Source organism: Rhinoraja longicauda, chromosome 12 (assembly GCF_053455715.1).
Source record: "Rhinoraja longicauda isolate Sanriku21f chromosome 12, sRhiLon1.1, whole genome shotgun sequence".
NCBI lineage: Eukaryota > Metazoa > Chordata > Chondrichthyes > Rajiformes > Arhynchobatidae > Rhinoraja > Rhinoraja longicauda.
In genome coordinates, this window is record NC_135964.1 from 3,096,175 (window position 1) to 3,110,306 (window position 14,132).

The 14,132-nt window shown below is 45.7% G+C and overlaps 1 protein-coding gene across 1 annotated transcript in view; it reads right to left on the bottom strand.

The window, feature by feature from the left end:
• The window catches only part of LOC144598635 (cilia- and flagella-associated protein 47-like), a 426,611-nt gene that overhangs the window by 309,298 nt on the left and 103,181 nt on the right, over positions 1 to 14,132 (bottom strand). Inside the window, exons 31-32 of the mRNA XM_078408845.1 lie at positions 11,519 to 11,683; positions 4,201 to 4,282 (exon numbers count right to left, since the gene is read on the bottom strand). Coding sequence (XP_078264971.1) covers positions 4,201 to 4,282; positions 11,519 to 11,683 — 247 coding nt within the window. The remainder of the gene's footprint in view (positions 1 to 4,200; positions 4,283 to 11,518; positions 11,684 to 14,132) is intronic.

Below are 14,132 nucleotides of genomic sequence, written 5' to 3' on the forward strand. Positions count from 1 at the left end.
CAACATATTACAGTTTGTAATGGTTGAACATATCCACAACATATTACAGTTTGTAATGCACTGATATATGAAACAGTGTTATGATCGCCATTCCAAGGCCGCTGGCAAAAAACAAGCAGACAAAGCAACCTTATATCTTTGAGAGGATTGGAGGCATCCCATTGGTGCAGAATACTTTAGTTAGATGGCATATTCCATACACCGTGTAATGTATCAACCCAAAGATTTGCCAGCACCTTGACCCTTCTTACTTTATATCAGTGATCAATATCTAGACTTCAGTTATAAGGCATTGATTTTGTGACAGTCTGTCTGAAATCTATAGCTTCTGAACACATGTGTCTATCACTTGTTCGCAGTATTTCTGACTCCATTGTGCAACCCAAAGAAATAAAGACACTACACATTGCAGTGGAAGTACAACGCAACGCACAATGCCACAGAGCAAACTATTGGAATTCTCAAATGAGTATTTAATTCTATAACCATTGAACCATTCTGAAGAACCCCTGAGGATTTGTCTTGAAAGTCATCGTGGTCTACAATCACTCTTCACAGTAGCGCAATAGGGTGAGGTTGATACCATTATTACCTTGCTGTGAGGCAGCACAAAGTTTGCTTGCTGCCTATACAAGGTTGAATGCCGATGGGTTAATCTCTGTCACTGTGCCTATTTTTAAGCATTGTCCGAATTTGCTCCTTTTAACTGCAACAAGTAAACATATTCGCCTCTCCGATGGCACCGACCCTCGCTTCCTGCCCGGCCGTTCGCTGACCGGGACTACCGATGCTTCCCCCTCTGTCCCGGACCAGTCCCCTGCGGGCCTCCACCAGCGACTCTGCCGACCCTCACCCACCAGTGGGCCGCAGCATCGCCATACCCGAGTCCCAGACTCAGCGCCGGGCCCACAGTCCCCACGAGGCAGAGTCCCACAGCGCATAGTCTGACTCCGCTGGGTCCTACTGCCCACCCCCTCCTACAGGCTCAGTAGTGGTTCCACCTCAGTAGAGGTACAACCTCAGTAGTGGTTCCACTGGGTCTCCCCCTTCCCCCTTTAGCCAGATGGCCCCACCTACTCCCCATCCACACATTGATCCTCATGCCCCCCTCCTCTCAGTAAACCAACCATCCCTCCACCAGAGGTATCACAAAATGCTGGAGTAACTCAGCGGGTCAGGCAGCATCTCTGGAGAGAAAGAATGGGTGATTTGTGATACCTTCGATTTGTACCAGCATCTGCAGTTATTTTCCTACACATCCCCTCACCAGACATCGCCTCGGCTTCCATCTGCCCCCCTGCCTTCATCCAACCCCAACCCCCACACTTGCCAGGTGTTCACCATCCCCCCTGACCTCCCACTTTCAGACACCGAGCGGTCTGTCCTCAACAGAGGCCTCACCTTTGTTCCCCTCCGCCCCCACATCAACGAGTTCCGGGTCCGCCACGATGTGGAGCTCTTCTTCCGTCGCCTCCGCCTCCGGACCTTTTTCCATGGGAAGGAGTCCTCACCACCCAGTAATGACCCCTTCTCCCGTCTCCCTCCTCTTGGACTCCCCCGGCTGGCCATCTACCTTCACTGGACCTTTTCATTTCTAACTACCGGTGGGACATCAACCGCCTCAAATCTTCCACTCCCCTGACTTACTCTAACCTCTCCCCACCTGAATGTACAGCCCTCCACTCACTCTGCAGCAACCCCGACTTAGTAATCAAACCCGCTGACAAGAGAGGTGCTGTCGTAGTCTGGCGCGCTGACCTCTACCGGACCGAGGCTAGACGACAACTTTCAGACACCTCCTCCTACTTATCCTTGGACCATGACCCCACCGACGAGAACAAGGCCTTAATCTCTAACACCATTACTAATCTCAATGCTTCCAGCTCTCTAGCCTCTAGAGCCTCCAACCTTATCGTTCCCCAACCCCGCACGGCCCGATTTCACCCTCTTCCCAAAATCCACCAACAGAACTGTCCTGGCAGACACATTGTTTCTGCCTGTTCATGTCCCACCACATTAATTTCCACCTACCTCGACTCCATCCTATCGCCCCTGGTCCAATCCCTCCCTACCTATGTCCAAGACACCTCACATGCTCTCCGTCTCCTCAATAACCCGTTTTCCAGGTTCCCACTCCCTCATCTTTACTATGGATGTCCAATCACTCTACACCTCCATCTCCCACCAGGAGGGTCTTAAAGCCCTCCGTTTCTTCCTCGACCGCAGAACCGGCCAATTTCCATCTACCAATACTCTCCGCCGCCTAGCAGAGCTGGTTCTTACCATCCACAACTTCTCCTTTGACTCCTCCCACTTCCTCCAAATCCGAGGCATAGCTATGGGCACTCGCATGGGCCCTAGCTGTCTCTTTGTCGGGTACGTCGAACAATCCCTGTTCCAGGCGTACACTGGCCGTATCCCCGAACTCTACCTCCGCTACATTGACGACTGCATTGGAGCTACCTCTTGTACCCATGCAGAACTCACTGACTTCATCAATTTCACCACTAATTTCCATCCTGCTCTTAAATATACTTGAACCATCTCCGACATCTCCCTACTGTTTCTGGATCTCACCATCTCCATCACAGGAGACAGACTCATGACCAACATCTACCACAAACCTATTGACTCACATAGCTATCTTGACTACACTTCTTCCCACCCTGTTTCCTGTAAAAACTATCCCGTACTCCCAATTCCTCCGTCTACACCGCATCTGCGCTCAGGATGAGGTGTTTCATTCTAGGGCATCAGAGATGTCCTCATTCTTTAGGAAACGGGGATTCCCCTTTTCCATTATAGATGAGGCTCTCACTAGAGTCTCCTCAATATCCCACAGCTCCGCTCTTGCTCCCCCTCCCCCTATTCGTAACAAAGATAGTCCCCCTTGTCCTCACCTTCCACCCTATCAGCCATCGCATACAGCAAATTATCCTCCAACATTTCCGCCACCTCCAATGGGATCCCACTACTGGCCACATCTTTCCATCTCCACCTCTTTCTGCTTTCCACAGAGACCGTTCCCTCCGTAACTCCCTGGTCGACTCGTCCCTTCCCACCCAAACCACTTTCCCCTGCAACCGCAGGAGATGCAACACCTGTCCCCTTACCTACCCCCTCGACTCCATCCAAGGATCCAAACAGTCTTTCCAGGTGAGGCAGAGATTCACCTGCACCTCCTCCAACCTCACCTATCGTATCTGCTGTTCCAGATGTCAACTTCTCTACATCGGCAAGACCACGCGCAGGCTTGATCGTTGTGCTCAACACCACCGCTCAGTCCGTCTTAACCAACCTGATCTCTCGGTGGTTCAGCACTTCAACTCCCCCTCCCACTCCCAGTCTGGCCTGGGCCTCCTCCATTGTCAGAGTGAGGCCCAGCACAAATTGGAGGAACAGCATCTTATACTTCGCTTGGGTAGGTTACACCCCAGCGGTATGAACATTGACTTCTCTAACTTCAGATAGTTCCTGCTTTCCCTCTCTATCCCCTCCCCTTCCCAGTTCTCCCACTAGTCTTCCTGTCTCCGACTACATCCTATCTTTGTCCCGCCCCCTGACATCAGTCTGAAGAAAGGTCTCGACCCGAAACATCACCCATTCCTCTGCAGAGATACTGCCTGACCCGCTGAGTTACTCCAGCATTTTGAGTCTACCTTCAATTTAAACCAGTTTAAATGCAGTTTTTTTTCTTACACCTTTGAATTTAGTGAATCAGTGATTTAAAACAGGCACGTGATTGTACAGAATCGGGCATAGTGTACACTTAGATCCACCAATGCTTAGAATATGGTATTATTGAAGAAGTATCTATGTTTCTGTTAAGGGTGCTTGGACAGAAATACAGTACACCACAAAAACATGTACATGATCTGATAATAATGAATGATAGGTGATGGTATTTGCAGAACAGTTCACTCCATGTAATTAAGATATGCAATATTCGGTATACTAATTAATGTTAACAACACGCAACATATAAATGAACATCATCATTTGATATATTTTAATGCAAAAAAATTATTGGGGAAATTATAAACTTCCTTAGTTTATCTAGACTATCAAAAATCAGGAAGTAAAATATATCCACAGGAAGATTCATCAAAATGCATGGTTTACAATGCAAATAAAAAATGTTACGATCTGGAGTAAAATGGTACTTATGACATGTGTTTGGTCGAGCAGGAAAAGTCATACCTGTAATTGATTCCATTGCTTAAACTGTTCAGGCTCCAATAAGAACTCGGGTTTCACGTGAGCAAGGCAAGCTCCTTGAGCTCTATAATAGATCCCAATTAAAAGAGAAAGAAACATATTTTTAATTGTACCCAGAGACTGAATATTATTCATGTATTTTGTTTCAGATTTTCTTTTTTAGTTTTAGAGATACAGCGCAGAAACAGGATCTCCGGCCCACCGGGTCCGCGCCGCCCAGCGATCCCTGCACACTAACACTATCCTACACACACTAGGGACAATTTTTTTACATTTGTCCAGCCAATTAACCTACAAATCTGTACGTCTTTGGAGTGTGGGAGGAAACCGAAGATCTCGGAGAAAACCCACGCAGGTCACGGGGAGAATGTACAAACTCTGTACAGACGGCGCCCGTAGTCAGGATTGAACCTGAGTCTCCGGCGCTGCATTCGCTGTAAGGCAGCAACTCTACCGCTGCGCCACTGTGTTTGTGTTCTTGTTCTATGTCTGTATGAAACTTTGCGAGTCTTCAAGGTACAACAGAAGTCTTTAATACGGTAACTCAATGCTGGCAGCAAGGCAACTCCACACTGTGTACAGCCAAGATAACTATGTACAAAACATCTCCCTTTGTCCTGTGCAGCTGCACAGGAGGAGCAACGGGTCCTCCCGCCCCACACAGTCCATCAAACATCACACTCCCCCTTTCCAGTTTGAACGTCTCTATTCCTGAATGAGTCGCCTGGGGGGAGTACCACGATTGCAACGTGTCGATCGACGAAGGACCACAGGCTGATCGGCGGGGAGTTCATCTGGTGGAACTTCGTCAAGCCAGGGGAGGGGCAAATCAGGCACTCCAGTGTCCACATGATTCGTCACCGGGGTGTCCGACTGCTTGGTTCTGGTCAGGCTCTGCGCAGTCTTCGCTGGAGGAACGCGGCTTCTTAATTGGTTATCATGCCGTCGGCAATGTCCTTCGTGTCCTTGGACGGTGTACATTTTGGTTCCAATGTGAGCCATGATCCTACCAGCGCACCATTTGTTTCACTTGGTCGTATAATTGCGATAATATACGTAGTCGCCAATGTCGAATTTGGACTTGTTCGACTTCGTTGGCTGAGTGCGCGCCTTGTTAGAGTTACGGGTCGGGTTCAAAACTGATAGGGGAGAGCACACTTGACATCCGAGCATCATCTCCGCTGGCGTTCGACCGGTAGTGCAGTTTGGAACAGTTCGATACTGCTGTAAGAAATCGCCCAATGTCAATTGTTTCGATTTCTTTTCAATTTCTACAGCGCATTTCATGGCTTGCTTGAAAACGCCGACAAGCCGCTCCGCCTCACCATTGAGGGTGGATGAAAAGGTGCTGATGTCAGATGCTCGATTGAGTGATGTTTGCACCAGTTACTGAACATTTGCGAGGTAAATTGGGGTCCATTGTCGTTTACGATTGTTAAGGGCAATCCCCAAATGGCAAACAAATCGCCGAGCGCAGAAGTGGTTGTTTCGGTGGTTGGATGTTTATTCATTTGGATAACATGTGGCCATTTTAAATGGGCGTCCATGACGACCAGCCACATGCCCTCCAGGAACGGTCCAGCAAAATCTATGTGGATTCGCTGCCATGGTTGGTCGGGGACGGGCCATGGGGAGGTCTTTTCCGGTGGATTCGGCGCTGTTTCGGCACATGGTAGGCAGTCCTTGCAGTGGTCGGCTATATCGGCCACCACACATGCATGTGGGCGAGCACCTTCATTCGCACAATTCCAATGTGTGTATTGTGTAACATTTTCAGGATTGTCGATCGCAGTTCCGTGGGAATGATCACTTGACAGTCGCGGAGCAGAGTGCCATCCTTTGAGGAGATTTCCGTTTGCGCATTCTGGAATGAGCGGAATTCCTTGTCCAGCTTGGGACTGTCCAGCCACCCCTGAGTGACAAAATGTCGTACCTTCGACAAAATGGGGTCTGTGCCCGTATAGTTAGCGACCATCCTCGCGGAGACGGGGAAATCGGCGATGACCCGCGTGTTGAGCAAGTTCACGTCCCTCTCAATTTCCATAATTGCCTCCTCTTTATCGAACGTCAGGTCGGGTCCAATCTGTAGACGGGACAGTGCATCGGCATTGGCATGCTCGGCAGACTGTCGGTAAATTATGCGGTAATCATATCCCATCATGATCAGGGCCCAACGTTGTAGACGCTGCAACGTCATGACAGGCAAACTTTTCTCCGGACTGAAAATAGTCAGCAGCGGCATGTGGTCGGTGATGAGCAGGAAATGTCGCCCACTCAAATATTGGTGGAACTTCCGGACACCAAACACGATGGCCAGTGCTTCTTTCTACACTTGGCTGTAGTTTTTCTCGGCGGTCTTCAGCGTTTTGGATGCGAACGCGATTGGTTCTTCCTTGCCGTTCTGCGCCGTTTGTGAGATTACAGCTCCAAGACCAAATAGTGATGCATCGGCGGCCAGCGAGATCAGCTTCAATGGGTCATAGTGGACCAAACGCGTTTTCTGGGCGAGCATCTCCTTCAAGCTGGTGAATGCATGGTCACACTCTTTGGACCAGTGCCATTCGACGTCCTGTTTTCGCAGGTTGTTCAATGGTGCGCACAAAGTGGAAAGTGCCGGTATGAACTTGCCATAGTAGTTTACCTTGCCAATGAAGCTTTCAAGCTGCTCCACATTTTCAGGCGTCGGCAATTTCACAATGGCGTCCACTCTTTCTTCCGATGGCTTCAGACCACTTGCCGAGATCACATGTCCGAGATGTGTGACCAGTTTTCGGACGAATGCGCACTTGTCCATGCACAACGTCATGCTGTCGTTGTTCTGTGCCGTGAGGACCTGTTTTAGGTTCTGCAGGTGTTCTTCCTATGTCCGGTCGGTGACAATTATGTCATCCAGGTAGCGGGCTACATACGGAATCCTGGCAACCAGATTGTCCACCAGTTTCTGGAAGATGGCCGGCACGGTACCGGTCCAAATGACAACTGGTTGTATCTGAACAGTCCCTTGTGCGTGTTGATCACGAGCAGGTTTTTTGTCTCGTCGTCCAGTTCCACTTGGAGATGCACGTCGGACATGTCCAATTTGGAGAAGTACTGTCCTCCTTGCAGCTTGACGAACAGCTCGTACTCTTGGGATGGGGTGTTGATCAATGTGCAATTGAGGGTTTACAGTCACTTTGTAGTCGCCACAGATGCGAACCTTGCCGCAAGGTTTCTGAACGACAACTATGGGTGTGGCCCATTCTGAATGGTCCACGTGGGTGATAATTCCCATTTCTTCAAGATGGCAGAGTTCCTTGTCAACGGCGTCCATCCGACTGAACGGAACTGGTCTTGGTTTGAAGAACTTAGGAACAGCATTGTCTTTGAGTATAAGCCGTGCCTTCATCTTTGTGCAGTGCCCGAGTCCAGGTGTGAAAACGGCCATAAACTGGTCAAGAACCTTCTGCAGGTTGGTCCCGCACTTGCTGACCATGTTGCAGTGCGTGGTAGATGACAATGACATAGTTGATCCATCGTAGATCAAGGCGTTCATGTCAAGCTTGAAAGCACGGATCCAGTCGATGGCGCACAGGGACGTACCTTCTTTGCCAACGACGATCAGCGGCAACATCTGTGTCATACCATTACAGGAAACGGCGACAGTGCATTTACCTTTCATGGAAATGGCCTGTCATTCGTATCTGAAAAGGCGGATGTTGGCCGGTTTCAGTTTCGGCGATCCGATCCTCTTCCAGATGTCCTGACCCACTAGCGACACAGCCGCACCAGTGCCCATCTGGAACTGTAGATTAACGTTCCTGACCCGCAGCGAAATCCTCGGCTTGTCGGCAATCGTGGACACACCGAACACTTCAATAGAAATGGTCTCCGCAATTTGGTCGACTGTGTTTTGTGCTTTCTTGCCCTTTCTCCGCTTTCCTACGGATTGACACACTGCCTGGAGATGACCTTTTCGGTTACAGGCGTAACAAACGGACTCGATATATGGGCACTCACGGTGATGATGAGCAGTCGAGCCGCACCGGTAGCAGGGTTTCGATCCTCCCCCCACAGGGGAACGGCTCTTCTGAAACTGTCCCTTCTTCTCCGGATTTGCTCTGGGTCGATCAAATGGTTTCTGACGTTGTGGACAAATCTGACAAACTGTATGTACGCGTTGCGGACAAGTCTGACGAAATGTATGCACCTCTTGAGGGAGCGTCGACACTGTATCGCTGGCCATTTTGTGCAGTTCTTTACTTAACAGCTCGGCCATCTTAGCACACTGCAGTACATTCTTCAATGAGGCGTCCGATTCCTTGAGAACCGCCTGCTGGATGAATGCGTGCCTGCAGCCCATTACCAGTCTATCCAGCAACGCATTGTCTTGCCACTTTTCGCAGCATTGAGCTTTAAAATCACATGCCTTTGCCTTGGTGCGAAGTTCAGCAAGACATTCGGTGATAGATTGCCCTTCCTGTTGCACCGAGGCATACAGGTTTGAATGTTTCTGGAGACATTGATGAACACAAGACAGCCTTCTTCCTCAGGTCAGTCGTAATTCCCACACTTTCAAAATACAACTCAGCGCGCAATAAATACAACGACCACCTTTCTCGCTCGGGATCGAAACGATCAAATTGCCGAGACATGTTTTTTTTTAAATCGAAAAATAGGCTCTTATCTGGGTCTTTCGACACAATCCGAAGTCTCACGTTCCTGACACCACTTTCGTGTTCTTATTCTATGCCTGTATGAAACTTTGCGAGTCATCAAGGTACAACAGAAGTCTTTATTACAGTAACTCAATGCTGGCAGTAAGGCAACTAAAAATGGCTGCAACCCCACAATCTGACTGCACACTCACACACTGTGTGCAGCCAAGATACCTATGTACAAAACATCTCCCTTTGTCCTGTACAGTGCCACCTGCTGCATGGGAGGAGCAACGGGTCCTCCCACCCCACACAGTCCATCAAACATCACACTTTGTTTACAGTACCTTTGGGGCAAGCACAATAATATTTCTAGACATCTTCTTTTTAACTCTTGAAATTGAAATGCATTATGATAATAGATTTTCACATTCAATAGTTTGAATACCCTTACTGGAGCTTTGAAGCTGAATAACTGAAAAGTTTCAACCTTTCAAGCTGGAATTCAGAACCAGCCAAATAGCTAATACATGAATGAGGAATAATGAATAATAAAAGACTATATTTCATTTCCAAAGATGCAAAGGTAAAGTCTCTGATACAGTAAATTATAAATTTTAACCTTAGGTTGCCATAATTCATGTATAAAATAAATGTTAATGCAACTATCATAAATCAGAAGTGCAGAACAAATAATTTTAAGCCAACAGAATTATTAAGCCTACAGAATTTACTTTTAATTTGTTCAAGGAATAGGGACAATGCTAGCATAGCGTTGTATATTATACTTCTAATTGCCCTAAGGAGGTGCTGATGGTTTGCCTTCTGTAGCCACCGAGTCTTTGTGGTTCTTCTAATGGCATCACGGTAAGGAAATAATTGATTTGACTCAGAGAAAATGAAGAACAACCAAACCAGATCAAAGTCAGAAATGAGTAACTTGGAAGTTAAGGGTTTTGTGAGAACATGCCAACACAATAAATTTACACCTCTTAGAATCAGTTTTGTATCCCCCAGTCGATATATAGTCAGAAGTTGTCAAGTTCAATTTGACAGCATGACTAATTAGGTCTCTGCAACCACCATAATTTTCAAGTTTTCCTCCCAGATATGCAAATTTTCTAACTCTTGAATGTGGTGATCTGTAAGAAAATTGAATGGCTGCAAATTAAGTTTTGGTAGCTGGACATTTTAATGCCACTTTGTTCAGAAAAAACACTCAATTCAAGACTTAGAATGAGGTTTCCAAAAACTTAAATAGTAACCATAACAAATTTTCACCATAAGCAACAAGCATAAACTAGAAACGATAAGCTTATTTTAGTTTATTACTGTCAGGAGTACGAGGTACAGTGAAAGGTTTTTGTTTGCGTGCTATGCAGTCAAAGACTACATGAATACAATCAAGCCGTCCAGAAAGCCATCAAGATTGCCTCCCAACAAAACTGGAGACTCAGACAGACGTTCAGCAACTGTGGGGCAGGGCTTGATTGCCATCACTTCTGACAAGGTGAAACCAAGTAGCTCAAGTGACAATGACTTATCACTCCTGAACAAGCTCAATACTCTCTCTGCTTGCTTCAAAAGGGAGAACAACGTAGTTTCGTTTTTTTTGTTTAATGATACAGCACGGAAATAGGCCCTTCGGCCCACCGAATCTGCGCCGACCAGTAATCACGCTCATACACTATCCTACACACGCTAAGGACAATTTACAATTCTACCAAGCCAGTTAACCTACAAACCTGTATGCCTTTGGAGTGTGGGACAAAACCGGAGATCCCAGTGAAAACCCACGTGGGTCACGGGGAGAAGGTACAAACTCCAAACAGACAAGCACCCATAGTCAGAATTGAACCCGAGTCTCTGGTGCTGTAAGGCAGCAACTCTACCACTGCGCCGTCATGCCACCCTTCATTTTCGTGGGCCCACAGTCCCCAGTGACTCTGTGATTTCAATCTCTGAGACTAACGTCAGAAGATCCTTCTCAAGGATGAACCCCTGGAAAGTGCCCGACCCTGATGGGGTACTTGGCTGTGTTCTCAAAATCCACGTGGACCGACTGGCACAAGTTTATGTGGACATCTTCAACTTCACACTACTACACTCCAAGGTCATCTTCTGCTTTAAAAGGGCAACTATAATAACAGTGTCCAAGAAGAGAAGGATAACATGCCTCAATAACTTCCGACTGGTGCAGTAAGATCATCGTGGTCTAGTTTCCATAGAATAACGGATAATTTATTATATATTTATTGTTATTGTTGGTTGCATCTAAAATGTCTATAAGGTTACAGCAAGTAAGAAATTCATTGTTCCAGTTCATATCCAGTGCATATCACAAATGTTACACTACACTCTTGTTCTGCTCTTAACTATAGATAATATCCAAATGCAGAACATCCAAATATTAAGCATATACAGTAAGAATTTATAGTGATTTAAAGGTGCCACAAAGGTTGGGAATTTTTGTTTATGTGGTTGCCATCACATATATGGTCAAGCTATGAATGGTAGAATGAGTGCAGCCATCAGGAAATTCCCAACCATTGTCTTCTTATAGGAAATGCAAATCTGATGTGATCTTAAAAAAATATTAAAAATTAAATATGTAATGCTTTCAATTCATTAAGTGCCGTGTTAATATGAAAAAAATATTTGTTTACCTTAGGAAAACGAGAAGTGTTGAATAGTGCCAATGCAATTGTAATATACATTCCACAGGGTCACCGGGCAATAACTGGTTTGCTGTCAGTCCAAGCAAATGATGGCCACTTAGATGGTTCAGCAGATCATAAATTGTTTTTGTTCCCTTGCAGTGCGATTTTGTTCTGCATTCAGAAGAAATGTTACCTTTAGATATACAATAATGTTGTACTTTAGTTTAGTTTAGAGATGCAGCTGGGAAACAGGCCCTTTGCCCCACTGAATCCACGCCGACCACTGATCACCCATTCATGCTAGTTCGATATTATCCCACTTTCTTATCCACTTCCTACACATTCGGAGCAATTTTTAGAGAGACAATTAGCTTACAAACCAAACCCACAAACCTGTTTTTGGGATGTGGGACAAAACCGGAGCAGCCGGAGTTAACCCATGTGGTCAATAGACAATAGACAATAGACAATAGGTGCAGGAGTAGGCCATTCAGCCCTTCGAGCCAGCACCGCCATTCAATGCGATCATGGCTGATCACTCTCAATCAGTACCCCGTTCCTGCCTTCTCCCCATACCCCCTCACTCCGCTATCCTTAAGAGCTCTATCCAGCTCTCTCTTGAAAGCATCCAACGAACTGGCCTCCACTGCCTTCTGAGGCAGAGAATTCCACACCTTCACCACTCTCTGACTGAAAAAGTTCTTCCTCATCTCCGTTCTAAATGGCCTACCCCTTATTCTTAAACTGTGGCCCCTTGTTCTGGACTCCCCCAACATTGGGAACATGTTTCCTGCCTCTAATGTGTCCAATCCCCTAATTATCTTATATGTTTCAATAAGATCCCCCCTCATCCTTCTAAATTCCAGTGTATACAAGCCCAATCGCTCCAGCCTTTCAAGGAGAATGTGCAAACTCCACACAGACACCACTCGAGGTCAGGATCAAACGTAGGTCGCTGGTGCTGGGAGGCAGCAGCTCAAAAGCAACACCACTGTGCCATCCTTATTTACTTTACGGTTATCAAAATCTTCCTTTGCTCATCTTTGATTCAGAATTTACAACCCTTCAATTTCCCTGAGCAGATTACCTGTGATGTTGCTTGTCCAAAATGAAAGGATATGTTGGAATTATAATGATAAGATTGTTACTCCCTGAAAATACTATTTATTATTATAATTTAAAAGTTAGAGAAAAGGGCTTTTCTTCTTAGTTATCAAAATTTGAACTTCTCTAGTTTCACCTTAAATTCCTGTTATCTTTCTTTCATTCACATTGCCTTCCATATTATGGTGGTTTCGCCTTTATATCCAAGATTGTTTTCAACTCTTTCCCTGCCTTTCTAAATGTCTCTCCTCATCTCTGTCATCCATGGTTCTAACAGCATTCCTCTCTTCAAGTATCTAGACTGTATTGCACACTTGCATTGAAACTCAAGGTAATGATTAAAGAACACAAACTGTTATTGGGCTGAGCATATGAAGGTGCTTTACTGCAATGTCAGCAGTTTCCCTTTGAGTTAGCAGTCGGGGCTGCAGAGAAGAGCCATAGCATTCATTTTAAGGGAAAAGCGCACAAGGGAAAAAGCAGCGGTGGCCATAAGGTCCCTCAAGCAAACTGTTGGAATAACTTAGCAGGTTAGGCAGTATTTGTGGAGGCAAAGGGGTAGTTTTTGTTTCATGTCAGGATCCTGCACCAGGATTGGGAGTGTAGAAGGGAGATAGAATATAAGGTGTTGTTACTCTGCATTGGGCCTCAACCTTCCACTTTTTTTTTGGGGGGGGGGGGTATATTGGCATCACTGGCAAAGCGAGATTTTATTACTCGTTCCTAATTGCTCTTGGGATCAACATTTCTTTCTGTTGAGGAACCATCACTTGGGAATTACTAATTAACCTAGTATCATTATACACACTGTCAATGATAGCCTGATTGCTAATTGTTTCCATGATGTTTTCTCTCAAAAAAATCTATTCCAAATGTTTCAGCCATGGGTCAAAGGTGGCTTATGAGCTGTAGGTTCCTCCCAAGGGGTATAAGCAGTTTAATTTCAGTGCAGCACTGGAGAAGGCAATGATGAGTAAACATTTAAACATTATTATCTCAATGAAATTAATGACAACCACCAAAGAGTCTATTGAAGGCATATTGTGTTAATTATGCAGAGAGATTAGAGGAGCTTGAGTTGCTTTCCTGACTGTTAATTATGAAATTTACTGGCGGTTTTCAAAATTTGATGAAATAGGAAAAAAATAGTTTCCCCTAATGTAAAGGTCAATAACCAGAAGGCATGTACTTAAGATCATTTGCAAAATTAAATAAAGAAAAAGTTATTTAGTTAGTACTTTAAAATTGACGTAGACAGCTACATGATTCCTCATGAAGTAAACTGTTCCCTCCTATGACACCTTAAGGAAAATTTGTATGAGTTATATCATCCTCACCACTAAGATAAACTTTATGGATTCTATTTAATAACACTGGTTGATACTTCAGTAGAGCATCTGAAGTGCTATCTTTTAGAATAAATGGATGAAAGAATAGACTTATCTGCCCTCTCATTTGTAAGTCAAAATTCCCAAGGCACTATTTGAGTAATTGTGGAATGTTGTCCTGACCAACA